The sequence below is a fragment of the Rhineura floridana genome, chromosome 13, assembly GCF_030035675.1.
Source record: "Rhineura floridana isolate rRhiFlo1 chromosome 13, rRhiFlo1.hap2, whole genome shotgun sequence".
NCBI classification, from domain to species: domain Eukaryota; kingdom Metazoa; phylum Chordata; class Lepidosauria; order Squamata; family Rhineuridae; genus Rhineura; species Rhineura floridana.
In genome coordinates this window covers 37991061-38012991 of record NC_084492.1, presented here as the reverse complement: position 1 = coordinate 38012991, position 21931 = coordinate 37991061, and the positions used below count along the sequence as shown (strand labels likewise).

The 21931-nt window shown below is 48.6% G+C and overlaps 2 protein-coding genes across 5 annotated transcripts in view; both read right to left on the bottom strand.

Moving 5' to 3' along the window:
• Window positions 1–54: 54 nt before the first annotated feature.
• APRT (adenine phosphoribosyltransferase) lies at window positions 55–6174 on the bottom strand. Its single transcript, XM_061594082.1, has 5 exons — window positions 5795–6174; window positions 3993–4096; window positions 2541–2674; window positions 1838–1916; window positions 55–469 (listed from the first exon to the last, which is right to left on the bottom strand). Exons 1-5 carry the CDS (start codon window positions 5896–5898, stop codon window positions 327–329), a joined length of 564 nt encoding a protein of 187 aa, XP_061450066.1. The 5' UTR covers window positions 5899–6174; the 3' UTR covers window positions 55–326.
• A 4002-nt stretch (window positions 6175–10176) lies between these two features.
• The window catches only part of GALNS (galactosamine (N-acetyl)-6-sulfatase), a 58187-nt gene continuing 46432 nt past the window's right edge, over window positions 10177–21931 (bottom strand). For 2 of the 4 annotated variants that reach the window (XM_061594084.1, XM_061594086.1), the window contains exons 13-14: window positions 17193–17310; window positions 10177–11730 (exon numbers count right to left, since the gene is read on the bottom strand). In XM_061594084.1, the coding sequence (XP_061450068.1) occupies window positions 11611–11730; window positions 17193–17310 (238 nt within the window). In that variant the 3' untranslated portion in view covers window positions 10177–11610. Of the gene's footprint in view, window positions 12165–17192; window positions 17311–21931 lie in introns of those variants that run through there. The other 2 variants (XM_061594085.1, XM_061594087.1) reach the window with 2 other exon arrangements.

Genomic DNA, 21931 nt, shown 5'->3' with positions numbered 1-21931 from the left:
CTGAAGCTTCCTCCCCCTGCACCGCAATCCCTTTCACAGAACAAAAACCCAAGGTTCTGTTGGTTCTTTTAATTTTTTAAGAAAGCTCTCACCTGACACTTAAGTAATCAGCCCTTCACTTGCAGAGCAAAGGCCAGCAGTCCAGGCTGACAACACCAACTCACTGAGAGCAAGGATCCCTTTAAATAAAAAGAAAAGAAGGCTTGCAGGTGACAGTCCTCCCCGCATCTGGCACAGGGAGGCGGCAGTTTCCTGGGGACAAAAAGCCAGAATCTCAAGCAAGCCAAGGCAAGAAGCTGCTGCCGGTTGGTCTGGTCTGCCAGGCATCAGTCGTACTGCAGCAGCGAGTAGAGGGGGAATGCCTTGAGGGCTTCTGCCCCTTTAAGGGATTTTAATTCTATGAGCACCACGCACTCCAGGATACAGGCCTGCAGTTTGCCCATCAGCTCACAGGCAGCAGCCATAGTCCCTAGATGAGATGAGAGACGAGGGCGGGATGTCAGTCAAGCCAACAAGAAGCAAAAGAAAACAATGCCAACAGCGTTTGGGTGCTGTAGTTTCTCTTAACAGTAACGGAAGAAGAGCTTCTCTTGATGGTCAACCAGATACTTATGTGACGCTTGCAAGCAGGACCTGAGCAAAACAAGACTCCCTGCTTGCGATGCCCAAAACTAGCATTTAGAAGCACGCTGCCTCTGATCCTGAGAAAATACATGCTTTGTTAGGGGTGGGGGAAATAACCAGCATGACTCGCTGGCTCTCTCAGTTGCAGAGACCAGCTTGAAAAAAAGATCTGGTTGTTGCACCAGTAGCCGGCTCAGCCTTTGCCAACCCGGTGTCTGCCTGATGTTTTGGACGGTAACTCCCAGCACAGCCATATGGTGCTGGGGCTGATGGAGTTGCAGTCCAAAACGTCTGGGGGGAACCAGCTTGAGAGTAGGCTGGACTAGCTCATCCTTCCCCATGTCAGAGTCGTGCAATTTATTCCGCTGGCTCTTTCCACCTTTCTTCTGGGGATTCCCAGAACTCCCCCAAGCACCTTCTGAGCGGTGTCTACAGCTGCAAGGGCTGCAAAATTTATGGAAAGGATTTTCTAAATAGCTAAGGTTCTTCTCTGCAGTGCAATCACAACATACCCGGCCAACGGTGGGACTACAGCTACCCTCTAGGTGGCAGGAGGCAGCACAGTCATTTTTATATGGATTGCTCTTCAGTTCAGACTGGGGACAATCAAAAAAGGGTAGCCCCGTCGGGCCAGGGAAAAAGGCACAAAAATGCATCAAGCTTTCGAGTGCTCCAGAACTCGTCATCAGACAAAATGTCACACAAGTTACCGGGGGGGGGTAAGTAAGGGCTGGATGAGAGAAAATAATAATAATAATAATAACAATAACAATAATAACAATAAAAGAAAAAAGTAGGGGGGAAAGTAGAAAAGTGAGGCTGGCTGTTTTGCTAGCCACAAGATCTGCGTATAGATTGGATCTACAATAGGGACTGCAGACTCATTCCCTCCCAGGTGCTGAGAGCCCAGGCTAAGCACTTGGGACTCTGGGATGAAGGAGGAAAAAATGGTGGCCGCCCCCATTTCTTTAAGAAAACAAAGCCTGGGCGGCAAGCCAGTTCTGACCTGTACCTTCAAGAAAACCACAGGTTCCTGGGCAGGCAGAGAGAAGTACAGAAAACCACAGCAAGTCTTCAGTTTTGGCAAATAAAGCCAAGGCTTAATCTTAATTTCAGGTGTCTGCAGAACTTGAGGGAGGGGGGCATGGGACCACCTCCCCCCCCAGCCCTGATCCTCTACCCCACACCCCCAGCAACTCCAGACTGCTCTCACCTCCTGTGGCAAGCAGGTCGTCGATTAAGATCACGTTCTGGCCTGGTTTCACTGCGTCGTATTGAACTTCGAGCTGTGCCTGTGGAATGAAAAAGGCAGCTGGGCTTTACACTTGCCTCAGGGGCCACCACAGGCATGCAGTGGCCAGAAGCCTATTGGGGGGGAATGGGGTACACACTCCAAAATGTGCACCAGAATCGCCACCGATATCAGCGAGGGAGGAGGTTAACTCCATCAAGCCCCGCCCTGGGAGGACCCAAACGGCAGTGGAGTCAGCCACCGGTGGGAAGCGCTGTGTGACAGTAGGAGCAACCCTGGCCTGCACGTTGTCACCAGCTCTGCTCCTGCAGCTGACCGGGGAGGGGGGGGCTGCGTGGACGTGTGCTTCAGGGGAGGGGCTGTTCGCCATCCAGGGCAAGGCATCCAGAGCCACCAGTGACACTGGCTGTAACTTTCAGAACTTCTGGTTGATTTTCATCTCTCTTCCCATCCCCTTTTCCTTTCACGTCGTGTCTTTTTAGATTTTGAGCTGGAGGGCAGGGACTGACTTAGAATTGTTTTTTGCAAGACGCTCTCAAGGCCCTTTTGGGTTATTTGGTGGGGTACAATATATATATATAGCTCTGCGTGCATCAGCCCTGGGCCACCTTCAGAAGCCCTTCCACCCAAGCTGGATTTGGGATCTTTTGCCTAAGCCAATCACCTGGCCGTATTCAAGAGTGTAGGCGACAGATACAGTGGGGCCTGGTAGCTTCCCCTTCTTCCGTATCATCACAAATCCGACTCCCAATCTCTGCGCCAAAGCCGGTCCGAAAAGGAAGCCTCTGGAATCGAGACCTGTCGGAAGCAGAGAAGCAGCAGAAGTTCTCAAAGTTAAAGCCGGGGGGGGGGGACCTCAGGCCTAGGAGCCAAATGCGGCCCCTCGGCCCCTCTGTCTGGCCCTTGGTACTCTTCCCCGGCCACACCCACTCCCTAGCCACTCCCTCCCGGAGTGTTTATGCCCGGCTGGGATGTGTCGTTGAAGTCTGATTATGCCTCTTCGCCTGCCTGGATGGAGGATAGTGAGATTGTGTGTGTGTTGAAGCTCACCTACTGTGCAGAAGTAACACTGGCATTTATTGCTTTGCCCTCGTTTGCCTCAGGCCCCGCCCACCCCTGGCATGTAGCCCCCCTGAAGGAAATGCAGCCTTTGGGGTGAATAAGGTTCCCCACCTCCGAGTTAAACTTGTGAGTCCAATGTCTGTAACTACGTCTCCCACCGATGGCGTGTGAAGCCTTAAACTTGCCAGCAGCAAGATGAGATTGTAAACCTGGACTTGGAGTTCAGACTGCACTTGGGGGTTCATATAACAGAATGCTCCTCAATACAATACAATACTCCGTAGGCAGAAAGCTAGCATGCCAGGGAGAAGGCCAGGCAAGAACTTTTCTGCTTGACACGCCAGCTTTCTACATGCAGGAAAAATGTTTGTTGTATGAAGAAACATTCAGTGAGAGATGCCCCCACAGCTGCAGTCTGAAGCGGTACAGTCCAGAGACAGGTTTAGCACCTTCTCTGCCGTCTGTGAGGCCATCAGGGCAGACCTCACAAGCAGGGCGAATGCCAAGGTATTTGGGCCTTAAAAGGAGGAGTTCGTCTCTGATGAAATCTAAATGCTGAAACATTGGAGCCCTCTGAGATAGGTCTGAAGGTGCAGAAGAGGGCACCTCCCATAAGACAGCCTGGTTTCAGTGGCAGGGATCAGCCTTGGCATACATTTTATTAATGTATAGGCTCCTACTAGGAGAAAGAGCAGGAGAGACTAGATAGACAGACAGACAGACAGACAGACAGACAGATAGATAGATAGTGCATCTGAGCACGCACAGAGAAACCAGAAGAGGTAAGGGAGAAGGATTTGTAGGCAGGATGCAGTGTGTGGGGGGTAAGAGTATTCACTGGCTTGAGACTCACTGCCTTCTTTCTTTAGGACAGCCTTCTCCAACCAGGTGCCCTCCAAAGGTTTGGGACTACAACTCCCATCACTCCCAGCCAGCACAGTCCAGCTCCCAGACTGGGAAAGGTTGCTCTTGGAATTTTGCCCTGTCCCCTAAGCTGCAGGCTGGGATAGACGGACATTTCCATTTTATAAAAGCAAGCTGGTCCCCAACTCACCCGCAAGGCAATCCACCGCTGGGTGTTCGGCCTTGATGTGGGCTTCCAAGAGGTCAATTGCAGCTCCAAAGGCAACTGGGTCCTTTAAGAGTGGGCTGATATCGCTAGAAAGGGAAAGAAGCCCATGAGAAGAAAGGAAGCCTCTTTTTGCAAACAGAGTGGCTTGAAGATTGAGAAATTTGTCTTTGGCAGATGAAAATCTTTGGGATCTTTGGAGATTTTATGGAAGCGTTTGAGAGACACAAAGTTTTATAACAGAGGCGGCAGTAACAGGGCCTCTCTTACGGCCTTGCGACTCCCTTAAACTCGAAGAAGACAAAGCAGCACCTGACGAGAGATTTTGCCAGGCTGGAAATTTACCCCACCTAGAAGAGTTGCTGAGTCTCTCTCCGCCCTTGCTCTGCAGCCCAAGGACCTGTTCTCTTCTGGGCAGGTAGAATCAGCAGATTGCCCTGTGAAAAATCATGTTCCTTGGGCAGAATAGCACCAAGATACTTTTCTTTACTGCAGGTTTGCCAAAAACGCAAAGGGGCAAAGCATGTTAGAAGGTAGCAGTGGACATGAATGTGGTACATTTTGAAGTGCAGGAGCATATCAGGGCAGCCCCTGTAAGCCAAGGAAGTGCCAAGAAGTGTTACCATTTCAGCTGCTGGCATGAAGCAGGAACTCCATCAAAGAAAAGGAGCATCCGGTCTCCGTGTCATTGTGTGCTTTGACCTCCTCTATGCTTCCTCATTCTTTGCCTTCCTTGATGCTAGCCCATCATAAACAAACTTAAAAGCTTCATCATCACATGTTCCTTCCCTGGCCTATGGGTGGCATCTTCCCCTTGCTATAGTGCTCTTTGTGGCATAGGCGTCCACAGGAATTTTTCAGGGGTGAGGGCACAAAGTAAAATACTGAAACGGGGGAGAGCAGACTAATTTCTCACACACACAAAATGGAGAAGAACAGCGCCTGGACATTTTATTTCATATCTCAGGTTCTACAGATACTACAAACTAACTCTTTTTAAAAAATAAAATAATGAAAGGTGGAGATTTGGGGGGTTCTGGTTCATGCCCCTGCCTCTCTGGATACCCATTCTTCCTGGGAGGGCAGAGGGACAGCCTCTCAATCCTCCTTTGCCCCCTGGCAGTTGGCAGAGACCAGTGTGCACCTCTCCCTTTAGCTCTGCAGTCCTGGGGCGACTCCAGTAACTCCTGTGCAGAGAATAATAGAATTATAGAGTTGGAAGGGGCCTATAAGGCCATCGAGTCCAACCCCTGGCTCAATGCAGGAATCCAACTTAAAGCATCCCGGACAGGTGGCTGTCTAGTTACCTCCAGCGTTGGAGAGCCCACCACCTCTCTAGGTCATTGGTAATTGACAGGCATCACCGAAAGAGTCTAGATGACAAGCACCTCGGGGCAGGGACCTGTTCTGTTGCACTTTGGAAAGCAGCAGCTCCGTAGATGGTGACATGACAAACAAAGGGCTGCTTTTAAAAGGCGACTGGAGGGGTGGGGTGTGTGATCTTCCCCCTTCCCCTCGAGCACCGGCTTCATCTGAGCCCTGGAGCCGCAGCTGGCCCCAGTGTGAAGAGATGCGATCAGAGAAGCGTGTCTCCGAGCATGGGCAGAGTGCGTTTCTTTTCCTCCCCCCGGCTTCGTAACAACTGGTTACAGGATAGCTCCCTAGCCCTATCTCGCAGGCACCCGGGGTTAAGCCGGGGGGGGGGAGAGAGAGCTGCCCTCTGCACATGCTCCGTGGCACCCGACCGCCTCTTCACATATAAGCCAGAAAGGCCGCTCCCCTCTTACCGGAAGAGCACCCCGGTCGTGGGAAAGTCCGGGAAATCCCGAATCTGCTCCCGGACCAACTGCCGCTTCTGCTGCAGTCGCAGCTGCCGGAGTTCGGCGCTCATAGTTCAAGCGACGCCTCTAGCCCAGCCGCTTCAGGCAACGCGCATGCGCGGAAGAGCCGGCGGCTCCCTGGGAGAAACCACGAGGGGCGGGGAGACACTAGCAGGAAGGAACCATTGCTGGGGGGGGCGAGTTAGGACCTGCTGGTCTCCGTCTGCGGGGATTCCCTCGGTCGCTAATGACGCACGCCTCCTCCGCCTGCTTTTTAGCAAGGAGGGAGTCTCCCTGCCTCCCTTTGCCAAAGCGTGCTGGAGGAAATGGGGTGGGGCTGCTTTGCATGCTTCACCGCTGCAGGAGCTGCAAAGGATGCTAGCGGAAGCCCTTTTGGAGCCCTGTTCCCTTTTCCTTCTCTGGCTGCACCCAGCAGCGCCTGCGTCGTCGATGCGAACGGAGAAAATGACAACTCCCTGCCCCGCTTCCCTTACAGTCAAACTAGGTTTTAAAAAAAAGTTTTAAGGGTTTTTTTAGTGTTTTACCACTTGCTTGCTGCTGTGGGCTCCCTTTGAGAGGAAGAGCAGGATATAAATTCAGTGAATAATGGGACAGCTGGTATAGCACAGTGGGGAGGAGACCCTGGCTGGGAGTCCAGAGCCTGTGAGTTCAAATCCCCACTCATGTCTTCTGGGTGTCAAGGGCCAGCTGATGATCACCCCCACAATGAGTGGCTCAGGAGTTACATGCCCTGCCACCTGTGCAGCCATGGGCAAGCTGCATAGTCCCAAGGAGCCCAGTTGCCCCCCAGCTGGCAGTTGCAGACAAGGAAGGGGCTGGCTTGTGCAGCTGGGGCAAGCAGAGCAGGCCCTAGCCAGCTGGGGAGGACTAAATACCGCTTACCATGAAAACCCTATTCATAGGGTCGCTATAAGTTGGGATTGACTTGAAGGCAGTCCATTTCGATTTTCAATAATGGAAGCTGAAACAATCAGCAGAGTGGAAAGGGGTAGAATATGGAGTTAATGAAGGTACATGGAGTTGGGCTGGGCACCTACCCTACTTTCCACAGGACACAGTCCTCCATGGGAAAGTTGAAGGGCTGGTCAAATACATCATACCTTTAAGGCACGTTCCTCCCCCCCCCAAATCCTGGGAATGGTATTTTGTTAAGGGTGCTGGGGATTGTAACTCTGTAAGGGGTAGACTACAGTTTCCGTGATTCTTTTTGGGTGTTCCCATACAGTCTTCAGAATGTATGGTGTGTACGTAGTTCAAGTCTGTTTTAAAGACAAGCAACCCTAAGAAGAGAGAGCCTTGAAGTTGCTCCTTAGTAATTGGCCCCTGGGTAAACAGACAGCGTAGATGCATGACTGGCTTAGTCACCCACCCCATGATGAGATTTAAATTATAGCCATTCCCCCCCCCCCAAAAAAAATGTGAATCTGCACATATAAATTGGAGTATGCAAATGTTATGAAAACTTTTTGGATGATGCATTTCCTTTTGGGGAGGGGGATCTTAGGGCATTTTGTATGCAAAGTGTGTGCTCTACCACAGAGCTATAGTCCTGTAGCATTTGAAGGAAGTGAGAAAAGTATTGCTCTTCCATTCAGGGAGGCCGTGCTGGGCATAAGGCACAGCAGAGGAGAAAGGGCAGAGTTGTTTGAGAGCATAGGAAACTTTAGATAGCAGAGGGTGGTGGAGTTGGAGGCACAAAAGTCACAGATACAAGATGTTGGGAGCAGAGAGATAAGGCCAGGCTTACAGTGTATTGAGATTTAAGAGTACAGAGATTTGAGTGGCGGAGGGCAGGCATGGAGGACTTTGAAGGTAAGGACGAATCTGGAGCAGGCAGGTAGACAGTGCAGGGATATGAAGCCATGTGGTATAGCTCTCCTGGGCTGGAGGTACTTCAGCAGAGGCTGGACAACCATCGGGCAGAGGCACTATAGTTGCATCCTGAGTTGGCCCAGGTGACCTCCAGGCCCTTTCCAAGTTTATAATTCACTGGAACAGTTTTGGTGACTAAAAGTTTTGTTTAGATTTGAGAGATTTACAGTGTGAGAATGGATGGCCAGAAAGAAGATGGCCTCAAAAGTCAAGGAGGGAGAGGATGAGGGCATGAACCGAAGTCTTTGCCAAATGGCTGGAGAAGAAGGCCCAGATTATCACAGCACGTAACGGAAAACCACCGTAACCGAGCCAAGGATGGAGGGAGGGGACAAAGATAAAGCCAGTGTCTCTGTGCTTGATCAGCAGGAACATTGTCATCACTGGTGGATACAAAGGGAAGTGCAGGAGAGAAAAAGGAAGCTTGGTCTTGGTCATGATGAGCCTGAGATGACGACGAAATATCCAAGTCGACATATCAGACAGGTGGCTGGGAGACGCAGGACTGCGAGGGACAAAGTTGCGGGGCAGAGAGATAGGAATGTTACTGGCATACAAGTGGCAAGGAAAATTGTGGGGTTTGATGACACCCAGGGGTGGCATGTAGAGTGAAAATAGCAGAGGGCTCATTACGACCCCAACGGACAAAGAGAAAGAACAGGGAGAGCTTCCCTCTGTCTAAGGGGGTAGTTCATTTGTGGCCTTCTGGTTGTTTCCAGACTCCCACCACCCCTGACTATTGGCCATGCTGGTTGGGGCTGATGGGAGCCGGGAGTCCACCAACACTTGGAGATTAGCCACCCCTGCCCTATACAAAAGAAACACTGCATGAGTGATCAGACAGGTAGGCAGAGAACTAGCTGAGGACAGAATTACAGGCACCCGGGTGGCGTAAGAGCGCTGAACAGGAGAGTGTGATCAACTGTGACAAGGCCACAGGGAGGTGGAACAGGATCAGGGCAGAACAGAGACAATGAGATTGGTGATGATTCTGGTGAAAGTTGTTTCAGTGGGATGCACAGGATGGAAGCTGGATTGCGGGGGGGGGGGGTCACAGGAGGAAAGCTGAGGCAGCAAGAGTAAGCAGCCTGCTCCAGGCCTTTGGAGGTAAAAGACAGAAGGGAAGTTGAGCCGCAGATAAAAGGGCAGGATGGAATTATTACTATTAAGAGCAGAAATGGCAACATGTGGCATTGCAGCAAGGAAGGAGCTAGAAAGGAACAGGTCAGTGATGTAAAGAAAACAGTTATTAGAACTCAGCTTGGCAATGCAGGATACATGTTTTCCCCTGCTAATTCCCAATCATAAAGGTTTCCTTGTGTTCCTGTTAGAATTTGGCTGAAACCCTAGTGATACTTTTCAATTTATCAATCAATTAATGAATGAGGCATTTTCAATCTCTTGCAGACCTCAAAAAGGCAGCCCAGTTTGGTCCATTATTACAGACTCCACAGGGTCAGCTAAACAGCTTTACTACCACCAACATTCATGGTACAGTCTGCAAGCTTTCAAGTTATGCAGAACTCTTCTCCAGGCTGGATAATCAAAAAGAATGTGTGTCTTGGGTGGGGAAAACACACATGAGGTGCCTTGCAGTGGTGCTGCCATTTCCCTACTTCCAATCTCTATTGCTAAGAGTAATCTTTTAAAAGGATTAAAGCCCATGCAAAGGTCATCCATCCAGAAGGATCTGCATTTCTCAGAAGGTTCTTTGTTGGGCAAGACAGAGAGAGCAGGGGACAGTGATGAAGCAGAAGGTCACTGTGCAGGCTATTTTCACAGCTGTCCCTGCTAAGATTATGATTTTCCCAAAGACAAATGATCACCACCACCACCACCACCAGAAAAATCCTTTCCCCAACAGCTGGCCCAAGCTGGCCAGTCCTTAGCAACCAAAGAAACAAATACTGACCCAAGCATGCAACTTCCCATTGGAACACAGAGGTTTCCAATGGTTACATCCCTAAAGGTAGGAAGTGAGTGGAATTGTAGGGGGTGTTTATGTTAAGCAGTTTCACCACCAATTAAAGTGTCATCAGCTTTTTTGGCAATCCAGACACTTCCCTTTTTGCAGAAGGCGGCAAGTACTAAGTACTATGCCATCTTTACTGGATTTGTCTTCACAACACCCCTGAGAGATTAGTTCTGACCATAAAGCTTCATGAAGAAGGTGACTTGCCCAAGGCCACATAATGAATGCATGACAGAGACCAGTCTTTCAATGGCTGTGCTGGAATCCACTTATGTGAAATGGAACAAGACTTTGCTGCTGCAGGCACACTTAGAAATCCATCACAGCCTAAGCCAAAAGTCTCAGCATCTGATTATCAAACACTATTCTAGTGGGGCAGCTTCACACATTTTAAAGTACTGTATGCCAGGCCTTGCATTTAAAATCTTCTAATCTTCCACAATCTTATTTAACAGAAAGCTCAGGGAAAAAAAGACACAGCACATGCAGATCAGATATTATATTGGCCTCAATTTCTTAACAATCACAGGCTAAAAAGTTGTAAACCTGACAAAACTATTTTTGGAAAGTTAACAGTAAAGGTAAAGAACTATGCCCTAATCTTACTAAAAACAGTCACTCCTTCATATTAATCTTTGGTACTTCATTAAAACATAAATTTGGAACCATTTAGGACCCAATTCTTGAAAGGAATGTTGGCAACAGAGGCTTGCATAGTGGAAGAACCCAGAATGGTGCACTGAGTCCAGCCTTGTTTCCAGTGGTGGCCAACCAGATGTTTCCAGGATGCCCACAAGCTGGACGTGAGGGTAATAGCCCTTCCCTGATATTCCCTCCCTCACAGCAACTGGCATTCAAGGGTAGACTGCCTCTGAACATGGACGTTCCATTTAGCTATCATAGGTAGTAACTATTGCTAATATAGGCCAATGGTGGGGGACCTCCAGCCCGCCAGGCCATTTTGGCCAAGCCACATCCATCTGCTCTACATCTGATGTCATGTGTTACACCAGGTGTGGGGCAGGTAAATCACAGCTGGGACAAAAAGGCTGCCTGCAAAGCCCTTTTCAAAGTGCAGTACAGGGATCTCTGCCAACTCCGATGATCACCTGATGGTCAGGGCTTGAAGAGCGCTGTGCACAGATGAAGCCCTAACCATCAGCTGGGATTGGCTCCGCTAGGGATTTCCCCAGTGCAGCCAAGGGGGCTGGAGAAAATAGCTTTGGTCTGAAGCGCTTCCTTATTGCTTTGAATACAAAATACTTGCTCGGGAAAGAAAGAATGAAAGAAAAAGCACTTTTCCCCCTTGAGGAAGCAGCTTGTGTTCAAAGGGCTGGAGGAAGCACTTTGAATACAAGCAATTTTCTCTGCAGAAGGGAAAATGCTCCTCTGCAAAGACTTCAAAGGAGCTCCCATTATTATTATTATTATTATTATTATTATTAATTTCTTACCCACCCTTCATCATAGGGCAGGTTACAGCAATTTAAATTTCAATATTAAAAACAGTTTAAAACAAATTGCAGTCACAGGATGAAGGTCAGCTGACTGGCAGTTATCAGGAGGTCTTTGGGTTCCCAGCACCAATCAACTGATTTGCCTTGAAAGTGCACTTGAAAGGAGGTTGCTGTAATCTCCGATCAGCTGTTTGGCAGTTGCAGAAGCCTCCTTTAAACTTTGGAAGGTGTCAATCACCTGACACCATTATGAGATCAGAAGATTGACGGTGGGTGGTCCAAAGTTGGCCAGCAGAGGGTGTGGGAGGTAATATAACAAATAGACTGTAATGTTGCTGACACTGCAGACTGTGAGAAGTCTTTGCCCAAGCAGCCTACAAGGATTCAGTTTAAGCAACACTGTAAATGTCCATTAGAGACGCTTAACACTAGTATCAGTGCCTAAGATTTTTTCAGATGGCTCAAAGATGCTCTGCCACATCAGATCCACAAGGGTTCACGAGCTCCAGGAAACGCGTCTCTTTCAACTCCCAATTCTGGGCAGTTTCTGAGAGGAGCCTGTGTTGGAAGGGAGCAGTGTGCTGTGGGAGAAGATTGCAACCAATCATTAAGAGTTCACTTGCAAAGAAACGCATGGACAGCAAAGGACTACGGCAGGCTTTCCAGGCCTATCAGCTGAGGATCACTCTGTCTTGGCCCCATGCTTAAAGAGATGCTGGATACACACAGATTACTGCTATACCCCTGAGAGAGAGAGAGAGTGAGAGAGAGAGAGAGAGAGAGAGAGAGACAGAGAGACAGAGAGAGAACAACACTGCCATTGAGAAAAGCAGCACTTTTGGGCGACTTCCTGCAACGCCCTTTTTCTGGACAAAAGATCAGCAGCAGCCACATCTCCAGCAGGTCAGGTGTATAGACAGCAAGATGCTCAGTGAGGCCAAATGCATTTTTGGGGGTCAGGGCTGGGAGGCTTCAAACACTTCCCTATCTTCTCACAGCCTGGAGGAGCCCAATTCTGTTGCAAAAGAAAAAGAGAATCTGGGTCAGCCTCAAATTGTCCCAAATCACTTTGAAACTGGGCCCTTATTCCAGGTCACCTTGCCAACCTGGCGCCCTCCAGCTGTTTGGTCTGTAACTCCCTCAGGCTGATGGGAGTGGTAGTGCAAAAGTGCTGGAGGCCATTGGAGGGAGAGGCAAGACATCATCACGGCACACTCCATCGGCTCTGCTGGGACTAAATGCCATTTGGTTCCTCCATTCCCAGAAGTCTCAGTGGCCATTCTAGCTGGCCGTTAAACATGCACATACTTTTATGAAAAATGAGTGTCTGAATGTGCTTGTTTCCCTGTTCTTTTCCCATCTTTTCTCCCTGACCCTTCTGTATCATGCATGTTAGCCGGTAGGCAGGAGGGACTGTTGGTTTTTTAGATCGTTGAACAGGCCGGGAGTGGGAAACCTGTGGCCCTACAGATGTTGCTTGACTCCAGCTCCCATCCTCCTTGGTACCATTGGCCTTCCTGGTCGGGGTTGATGGGTGATGGAATCCAACAATGTCTGGGGAGCCAAAGGTTCCCCCACCTCTGTCTTAGGCACTCTATTGACAACAACACCAGCAGCAACAACTTATTTCTGTTAGAAAAGTGGCATTCAAGAATAGCTGCAGCCTGTCAGGCTCCTCAGCCCATAGTGTGGCGAAACTGGCACAAGGATCCATGTGTCTACCAGCTTCGGTTGGTGGCCCAACTATGTCCCTATCTGGACAGGGATAACCTGGCTTCAGTTGTCCATGCTCTGGTAACCTCCAAATTAGATTACTGCAATGCACTCTACGTGGGGCTGCCTTTGAAGATGGTTCGGAAACTGCAGCTTGTGCAAAATGCAGCGGCCAGATTGGTAACAGGGACCAGACGGTCTGAACATATAAAACCGATTCTGGCCCGCTTGCATTGGCTGCCTGTATGTTTCCGAGCTCGATTCAAGGTGCTGGTTTTGACCTAGAAAGCTTTACACGGCTTGGGACCACAATACCTGATGGAACGCCTCTCCCGATATGGACCCACCCGTACACTACGTTCAAGATCAAAGGCCCTCCTCCGGGTGCCTACTCCAAGGGAAGCTCGGAGGGTGGCAACAGGGAGAGGGCCTTCTCAGTGGTGGCCCCCAAATTATGGAATGATTTGACGAGGTGCACCTGGCGCCAACACTGTTATCTATTCGGCGCCAGGTCAAGACTTTCCTCTTCTTCCAGGCATTTTAGCATGTTTTTAAATTGTTTTTATATTGTTTGAATTTTAAAATTGTGTTTTAAATTGTTCTTAAAATATGTTTTTAAATTGTGTATTTGTTTGAATGTTTTTGATTGCTGTAAACCGCCCAGAGAGCTTCGGCTATGGGGCGGTATACAAGTGCAATAAATAAATAAATAAATAAATAAATAAATGTGCTAAAAGCCCATTCCGACATACTGGGCTGCCTTGTCTTCTTGGCAACAGGGTCATGCGTTAGCCGTTCCCCACCCCTTGCACCATCCCTGCACTATTCTGGGGCTGTCTCAAATCCCTCTTCTGGTATCGTGATAAGCGAGCAAACCTTTGTATAGCTGACAGGAAGAAAGAAACGGCCCTAGACTTTGAAAGGCTCTATAATTATTTTGCACAGACATATTTGCAGAGATTACCCAAAGCGCTCAGGAGAAGACAGCAGTCTCGGAGGGCCAAGGGTGAGGCAGATAAGAACATTTGTGTTTTAATGAGCAGTTTGATGGATTAGCCCGCCAACTGATGGATTAGAAGGCATTTACATGGCGACACTGAAACAGAAGAACTGAGGCTCTACACCTCTGTGGTTCACTGGAATTATCCTGCCCTTGTTCGCTTTTTGCAGAGGAGAGCCAATGTCAGGAAGTAAGAGGACACCCTCTGGGTTCCACAAGGAGAAGCCCCTTCCAGAGCCCAGAAGTGACTGGTTAGAGACAGAGAGTGAGTGCAACCCACCCACCTGAGAAGCCCCACGGGGGCCTTTGTCGCTATGCCACACAGGATGAGGACAGAACCCCGCAGGGCTGCTCCGGATGCCTGTGGTTCACACAACTGGGGCATCCAGGGAGAAATGGCAAAGGCACCTTCCTTTGAGCTATCCACCATCTTAGCCTTGAACCCAGTGAGCTTCTTTGCTCTCACTCTTTTCTCTGTGCCCCTTTGGCTCTTTCATCTTGGGCCCTGTGGCGTGGCAGCGTCTTATCTCTTAAAGGTGTGTTTCTGCCCACTCTTATTTGGAGAAGAGCAGAAAGCATCTCTGGAGAAGGCAGGTAAAAACCACCTGTGCAGAGTCAACCCCCTCACTCCTCATCAGCTAGGGTGGACAAATCCAGAGGGGATCCATAAAAAGCCCTTTTGCAGATGGTCCTAAATCTCTCTTAAGGCACCAAAGCTTCCGCAGATTTGTCCCTGCCCTCAGTGGCATCTCTGCTACTTATTAGTCAATCTGTGTGCCATCTTCCTCCCTTCTCATCTGTTTTATCTAGCAAAGGCGGCAAGCCCCTCTGAGGCAGAGACTGTCTCACTTCAAAATTCTGTACCGCACCTAGCACATGCTTGGCACAGCATCAGTTGCCTCCTTCAAAGAACAGCCACGCACACCTCCCTCCTTCAGCTTCTCGCTCCAAAGCCCACCCATCCATAGGAGAATCCAGCTGTCAGTTATTCAAGGTCATTCCTGCCAGTTCCATACTGCTTGCACTATTTTTATCTGCTTTGTTTAGTGTGAGAGCCCTACAGGGGAAAAAGAATTTTCAACACTACAGAAGCAGCTGCTGGTGAGGCTTTGTATTCTGCACAGCCAACGCCAGATGGCAATGATGGTCCGGCGATGACAGCAAGAGGGTTCTTGCAGTCATTTGGCTCTTGGAGCAGAGGGCTCCCACCAACTTAAAGAACAATTAACAGGGCTTTCAGAACCTGACTATCACTTCCAAAATGCAAAGGGAAGGACAGTGGAAGTGGTGCAAGGCGGACAAGCGGAAATCTCAGTTGCCAGAGAAGCTAGTGTCTCCGTTTTGAGGAAAAGAGTTGAGACTAGATTTTACCATTGCAAGGGCCATCTCTGGTTGTGGGCTGAAGATCTGGGCTTGCACCACTGTATGGGAGTACTTCCTTTACTAATTTAAAAGTATACGTCTTGCTCACAGTGAGAATGACTCCATACGCATTCCCAGGACTAATAATACTACCACTACTATTTTCATAGTGACTGGAAACCTATGTCCTCACTGTGGGAGTCTGTATGGATCCAGAATTGGCCTCCACAGTCACTTACAGACCCACTGTTGAAGACCTTGTCTTGGAAGACAATCTTACTCGGCCACGAGTGATCGCCAATGAATGAACGAATGATCTCTACAAGAAAGTTATGCCATCCACATAGGTCCCAGTTTAAAACCTGCTACATTTTTGGAAATGGAAATGGACTGCCTTCAAGTCGATCTTGACTTATGGCTACCCTATGAATAGGGATATCATGGTAAGTGGTTTTCAAAGGGGGTTTAACATTGTCTCCCTCTGAGGCTAGTCGTCCCCAGCTGGCTAGGGCCTACTCAGGTTGCCACAGCTGCACAAGCCAGCCCCTTCCTTGTCCGCAACTGCCAGCTGGGGGGCAACTGGGCTCCTTGGGACTATGCAGCTTGCCCACGGTTGCACAGGGGGCAGGGCACGTAACCTCTGAGCCACTCACTGTGGGGGTGATCTTTAGCTGGCCTTGACACCCAGGAGACAAGAGTGGGGATTTGAACTCACAGACTCTGGACTCCCAGCCAGGCTCTCCTCTCCACTGTGCTATACCAGCTGTTGCTACATTTTAAAATTTAACATAAACCTGTGGCGGCGAGTTCCACAGTCTTGTTGCCCAAATTAAATACTGATGGGTGAGTTGCATACTTTAATTTGTCTCATTATATCACTTGCTACTCACCAGGTTTGCTTTCTGTTTCTTTTGACTCCCCTTACAGAGGAGCACTTTGCAAAAGGGAAAACTGCCAAGGCCCACTGAGAAAGGATGGCAAAATTAAAGAAAGCCACAACCAGTTTCATCAAGGTGACCAGAACTAGCAACAGAAGCCTCCATCAGCAGAAGATCCTACAGCAGCTGCTTCTTATTTAACCAAACCCTTCTCTTTTATCTCAGATTATCCTAACTTTGAGGACGTATAAATTTCACCACCATCAACACAGCTATACTGTACTGAGCAATGACAGAAAGCAACCAGAGGCTCAGGGAGAATTCTAAGAAGCTGGAAGTTTATTGCTTGTGATCTTCAAGCGAAGGTGCTTCCAGAGAGGGTCTTGTATTGTAAATGGGTGGTTGAGATATCACAACTGAGTAAATGACAATAATAATAATAATAATAAATTTAATTTATGTGTCGCCTATCTGGCCAGTGGCCACTCTAGGCGACGTACATACAATAAATATGGCAGAATACAAGACAGACCACTGGTCCATCCAGCTGAGTATTGTCTACACTGGCTGGCATTAGATCTCCAGAGTTTCAGGCAAGCAGTCTTTCCCAACCCTGCCTGGAGATACCACGGGTTGAACCTGGGACCATCTGCATGCAAAGCAAATGCTCTCAATTGTAATAGCTGAGAGGCGAGGAAAAGCCTCAACATGGCGGACAGAGACTTTCCAGATCCATCTGCATATGTCTGGAACAGGTCTTTTGGTGTTGCTGCACTCTTTGCCTTTACAAAGGAAGATATGGTGACAAGAGAAGTGCATGGACATCTATTTTCTAAATGCTTACTGAATGAAGAACGTAAGAACCTACTGGATCAGGCCAGTGGCCCATTTCGTCCAACATCCTATTCTCACACTGGTCACCTAAATGGTCCAAGGAGAACCCTGAAAGCAGGATCTGAGTGCAGCATCTTTCTTCAGAAAGGGGAGAATGATGCTCTGCATTGCCTAACATAAGGGGAGATGTTTAATCTGCACATAGTGCGTTAAAAGGCCAAGGTTTTTAATGTTTTGTTTACTTTTAATCCCTTACCATGATGGCCTTGTCACATACATTCAGCTGAGGCTGCCCAGGCAGCAACGTCTCCTTGTGCTGTTGGACGATGGGGGAGATTCTTGCCAGAACACCTTGGTATTCAGCACTTGCAAAGCTGGGAAGGCAGAAAAGGAAGAGCAGTTATTACAGAGGTGTAAATCCAAGGAATGGTGGTATACCTGCCATGGTGGATGGCAGATACACTGCCTCGTATCAGGTTAGACTTATTTGATTATCTTAGCCCAGTACCATCTACTCTGACTGGCAACAACTATCCAGGTTCTCAAAGCAGAAAAACTTATTTCCCATCACCTGGCCCCTGATCCTTTACACTGCAAGGGACTGAAGCTGAGCCCTCTGTTTGCAAAGCAAGTGCTCTAGCGCTGAGTTGAGCCAAGTGACTGAACTCCCATATGGAGTCACAGCTGCAGAGAACCACAGTCAACTTCTGTTCACTCTGAACCTGAAGATGGGGCAGACCACCATGGAATTTTGCATAAGCAAGATTACATCACATGCAGCCTCCCGTGGTGTTCTGCGCCATCTTCAGGTTCAGAGTGAATGGATTTATAATTCCACACGTCGCATGGCTGTGGAAGGATGGATTTTGTACATTCGGAAGGTCAAATTATGGCAGAAGGTAGATCAAGATCTTGCATTTGTAGATCATCCCAGCAAAGGCTAAAGGATGCAGCAGGAAATTGGCTTTGCCGCTTGAACCACCTTTTAGCACCTAGCTGGTGCACCTTGGGGTTCTAGTAAAAAACAAAGTAGTTCTCACAAGCCTGAAGTCTGCCCATTGTTGAATTAGGGCTTACTAGACTTAGATGGGTTTAAAGAACAGTCCTCCTGCGTCAACCACAAGGGCCCACTGCACTTGCTACTATGCCTTCTGATAGCACCTCGATCTGGATGCTTAAGGAACTGTATGAATAGCATAGAACACTAAGACTGGGTTTCAGGGGGCCCATGATGGCGTGGCTACACAATGAGCCAGTGACATCACAGCGTGGCCCGCTCCCCAGGTAACAGACATGGACTCCACGCCATGGGACACAGGAATGGAGCTTCACAGCATTGTATCCATTTAAACAGATGCAAATGTCACTACCATCAAGCTACCGATGCACAGTGAGCAAAGCATTGCAATGTCCAAGTAAATACATTATCTCCAGAGTATATTTTATTTACTCACTTGTGAGGGTTTAAATCCCACTCTATTCCCAACAGTTCAAGACAGGAAGTTAAGTGGAAACAGAGAGGGCACTTTGATAGCTGTGGGCCAAGTGACTGACTCTTTGGGGTCTTTTTCCAAACTGCAGTCATCCAAAGCTGATGTGGTTCAAATGCTCAAAGCTGTGACCATTCCAGATCCAGTATGGATCTGCGCTGCACTATGTCTTATTGTGGCTTCAGTGATTTGGGGGGAAATCAGTCCTGAGTGTGTGGTAGCATGTGCTCTATGCACCAGAACACACTAAAAATATTCACCTTGGTTGGCTTCAATCTGTACAAAAAGTCATGTCACTTAGAAATCGCTACGACCAAGCTGGGGGGCCTTGTGTTGTTTTCAAAGAGGGCTTTTGCTGACTCTCTCCTATGCATGTTAAGGAGGAGCTGGAAAGTGGGCCCCTTCCCACTCATCCTCCCCGCACAACCTTTCTCTTATCAGGATTATAAACTTCAGCAGGAATTTGTTTAAGTGGCTTAACGTTCCCTTTCACTGTGGTATTACTTCAAGTACTTCTTAAATGGAGGATTAATACTCAGTGATCTCATTTTGTCCATCATATTAAGAGTCACTTAGGAGACAAAGAACTGCAAATGGCTTTTGGAGATAAAATTGAAACAATGGTGCTCAGGCCTGACCCTGGAGCCCCCGACTCGTCCGAACTGCCCACTGGCCCCAGGGCTCAAGCACACTTCCTTCTCCAAAAGCAATCAAATTTGAAACCTAGGAACTTGCCAACTATTTCCAGTAAGTGCTATAAATATCGCATCTCCTTGGCAGCCTTCCAGGGAAAGAGGAAGCAAGCATGCAAGTAAACCCGGTGGCGGAGTTGGACCCAAGTGTGGCTCAGAGCAAAGGGGAAAGGAGGTTGCAAAGGGGAGCTGGCTCAGACTTACTAACCGGTCTTGTTTTTTTACACAAAGGAGTGGCATTCTCGAGAACAACTTCAGAGAAGTTGTCGCCAAGTGTGACCAGGCAACTGCAATGGGCTTCTGCTTGGAGAAGAGAGAATTCATGGCCCCATGAACCACTGTAAGAGCGTAAGAACCACGTACTGGAGAGAACCAAAGTTGGTCTAGTCCAGCGTCTTGCTTCTGAGTGGCCAACCAGATGCCTCTGAGAAGCCCACAAGCAAACCTTGAAGGCAAGAGCTGTCAATGGCTGCTAGCCATCATCTTGGAGGATATCAGTGGCTACTAGGAGGATGTTATCCATGGCTATTAGATCTCCAGTGCTGGAGGCAGTATGCCAGTTGCCGAGGGACACAACTGGGGAGAGCTGTTGTGATCATGTCCTACTTGCAGACATCTGGTTAGCTACTGTGAGAACAGGATGCTGGACTAGGTAGGCCTTTGGCCTGCTCCCACTGTCCCACTTTTTAAGAGGGGTGGCCCCATTTGTTTGTTGCCTTAAAAAAAAGTCTTGTGCCACCTTAAGTACACACATAAATGGAAATGGACTGCCTTCAAGTCGATCCCGACTTATGGTGACCCTTTGAATAGGGTTTTCATGGTAAGCGGTATTCAGAGGTGGTTTCCCATTGCCTTCCTCTGAGGCTGAGAGGCAGTGACTGGCCCAAGGTCACCCAGTGAGCTTCATGGCTGTGTGGGGATTCGAACTCTAGTCTCCCAGGTCACAGTCCAACACCTTAACCACTACACCACACTGGCTCTCAATAAGTACACACATGCACTGAAAACAAATGTAAAGGCATTTCAAGGAATTAGCTATTGGTTTGTAAAATTTCTATGAAGCGCCCAAATGCACACAAAGTAAGAACAGAGCAACCCATTCCCAACAACAGGCAATGGCGATACATTAGTGTAGCAAAAACATAGCATTTCTGTAAGGACAGAAATTGACCTTCTTCACATGTCACAGTAAGCCAAACTATGGCTTATGGGGACCGTGGGAACGTGCAAGCTCCTGCTGTTTTGCTTCTCTCCAATCTTTAGTACTCCTGGGCTGTGCTGAGCTAAGCCAAGCGCTGCCAGGGCGGGACGGGACAATACAGGCTAATGGCGCAACCAAACTCAACTGTCTGTGTTCCTGCAGCTGACAACACAGATGCTGCAGGCAAGTTCATAAACAGGGCACATAGGCGTGAACCAGCAGTGTGCGCTGGTCCCTGGCATCCAGTCACCAAGACATTTTGGCAGCTGAAGAGGAGAATCCAAACAGCACATCATTCCCCCTCAAACTATGCAAGCTAGTTAACAAGTGTGCAAACCCACCAGGAATTTCTCCTATACACATGGCAGTGTTCCTGCGCATCTCCTGCTTATTTCACTGGGGACTGTGCAGGAAATCTTCCTGGCGGATTGTATCTTATGGGTCAGATCTCTAGAGTACCCCTAACTACTCCCTCAGGTCAAAACTACACCTGATGCACAGTGGTGTGATTCATCATCATCATGCAGAGTAGCCTTCAGAATAGTGGCAGGGCAGGGATATTTAACTCTTTCCATTCCTGCTGTTCGTTCCCTTTGCATTCCCCCCCCTGCTTTCTGACTTAAGGAAGGAAAACATATGGGACTCCAAGGATGTTGCAGGGGTGAGTGAAATAATGTTCACAATTTATTTTAACATTTTAAGTGCCGATACACTGTATTGCAAACACACACGCACAATAGTGAGCCCGCTGCCCCCTAGAGGCTGACAAAATAGTACACACCTAGAAAGAATTTCTGGACAAAGCAAATTGTGTCTCCTCTTGGGTTTCCAAGCTCCACTTGTACATTTATATTTACGTGCATTCAAATTTGCCTGCAGCTTTTCAGCCCAAGTTCCCACAAGGAAGCCAGAGAAAAGGTGATTGGAAGGGCCGGACTGCAAGGCCTCCAGCAGGGATGATATACCTGGATGCTTACAAGAGTCATAAGAAGAGCCGTAATAGCTGGATCAGTCCACCATCCTGCTCACACAGTGGCCAAACAGATGTCTCTGAGAAACCTTGCAAGTAGGACATAAGCGCAACAGCACTCTCCCCTCCTGTGGTTTCCAGCAACTGGTATTCAGAAGCACGCTGCCTCCGACAGTGGAGGTGGAACATAGCCATAGATAGCCTCATCCTTCATGTATTTGTCTAATCCTCTTTTAAATCCAAATTGGTGGCCATCACTGCATCTTGTGGAAGCGAGTTCCACAGTTTAACTGCTTTACATGGCATCATATAATTGGTCTGTCTGGCACGTATTGTATGCTTTCAGTGGCAGTTACTCTGAAGGATCTCACACTTCTCTCTGAGACCCACTCCAGAAAAGCCGGGTATTGGACCTGAGACCTTCTGCATGCCACAGTTGTTCTCTACCTAGGAGCTATGCTCCCTACCACGCAAAAGCAGAGTGCCAGCAGCACACACTATAGTGCTCCTGCAATCATCTCCACCAGCTGTTTGAACTGGTAACAGGCCAGTGTGGGGCAAAAGCTCCTACACACATGGATTGCACGTGGAGTCCGCAAAGCAAGCAGCTCAACATGCAGGGGTCGGGCCCAGCTCCATTTT

Coding starts and splice junctions, on each gene's coding strand:
- APRT (XM_061594082.1), bottom strand. CDS start 5,898: ATGAGCGCCGAACTCCGGCAGCTGCGACTGCAGCAGAAGCGGCAGTTG. Junction 1,917..2,540: donor ACACTCTTGAATACGGCCAG/GTGATTGGCTTA, acceptor TTCATTCCACAG/GCACAGCTCGAAGTTCAATA. Junction 470..1,837: donor CGACCTGCTTGCCACAGGAG/GTGAGAGCAGTC, acceptor CATCTCATCTAG/GGACTATGGCTGCTGCCTGT.